Consider the following 956-nt stretch of genomic DNA (forward strand, 5'->3'; position numbering starts at 1 on the left):
TTTTGGGGGTCCCGGGTGCCCATGTGGGGGTCCCAGGTGTTATTGGGGTCCCAGGGGTCCATGCAGGGGTCTCAGGTGTCCGTGTGGGGATCCCAGGGATCCACGTGGGGGTCCTGGATCTTTTGGGGGTCCCGGGTGCCCGTGTGGGGGTCCCAGGCGTTCCGGGGGGTCTCTGCAGGGAACACGGTGCTGGTGCTGTGCTCCCCCGAGGTGGCCCCCCCGCTGCTGTACCTGGCGGAGCTGAGCGGGGAGGGGGGGGCTCTGCCCCCCGGGGTCCTCAACGTGGTCACGGGACCCCTCCCCGAGCTGTGCCGCGCCCTCCGCGCCCGCCCCGACGTCGCCGCCGTCGCCTTCCTCGGCGCCCCACAGGTACGGGGTGGGGAGGGGGGTCCCGAGCGAGGCTGGGGGGGTCCCTGTGCCCCCCCCACATCCCCACGTGTGTGTGTGTCCCCCAGGAGCAGGTGCAGGGTCTGGTCTGGGGGTCCCCGTGCCGGGGGCCGCGGGTCGGGGGGGCCCGGGGGGGCCGCGTTGTCGTCGTGGTGCTGGACTCGGCCGACCTGGACGGCGCCGCCGCCGCCATCGTGGGGGCCGCGGGGACCCCCCCGGCGCTGGTGAGTCTCGGGGGGGCTCACGGGGGGCCCGGGGGGCTTCCAGGAGTGCCCGGGGGGCTCCCTGACCCCTGCCCGTGTCCACAGTTCCCCTGGGGGGGCTGCGTGGTGCTGGCCCAGGAGGGGGTCCTGGCGCCGCTGGAGCGGCGGCTCCGGGCCCGGCTCGGGGGGCTGCGGGTCGGAGACCCCCTGGACCTCGGCACCGACGTGGGGCCGCTGCCCCCCATGGCCCCCCACCCCCGGGAGCTGGTGGAGGCGGCGCGCGAGGAGGGGGCTGAGGTGAGTGGGGAGGGAGGGATTTGGGGGGGGTTTGGGGGGGTTTGAGGTGAGGGGAGACCCTGAGGGGGG

The 956-nt window shown here is 76.2% G+C and overlaps 1 protein-coding gene across 1 annotated transcript in view; it reads left to right on the forward strand.

The window, feature by feature from the left end:
• Positions 1-6: 6 nt before the first annotated feature.
• LOC108510294 (aldehyde dehydrogenase family 16 member A1-like) overlaps positions 7-956 on the forward strand; it is a 3,927-nt gene continuing 2,977 nt past the window's right edge. The window contains exons 1-3 of the mRNA XM_017839965.1: positions 7-369; positions 456-611; positions 696-887. Coding sequence (XP_017695454.1) covers positions 22-369; positions 456-611; positions 696-887 — 696 coding nt within the window. The 5' untranslated portion in view covers positions 7-21. The remainder of the gene's footprint in view (positions 370-455; positions 612-695; positions 888-956) is intronic.

This window comes from Lepidothrix coronata, unplaced genomic scaffold, assembly GCF_001604755.1.
Source record: "Lepidothrix coronata isolate B3197 unplaced genomic scaffold, Lepidothrix_coronata-1.0 Scaffold617, whole genome shotgun sequence".
Classification (NCBI taxonomy): domain Eukaryota; kingdom Metazoa; phylum Chordata; class Aves; order Passeriformes; family Pipridae; genus Lepidothrix; species Lepidothrix coronata.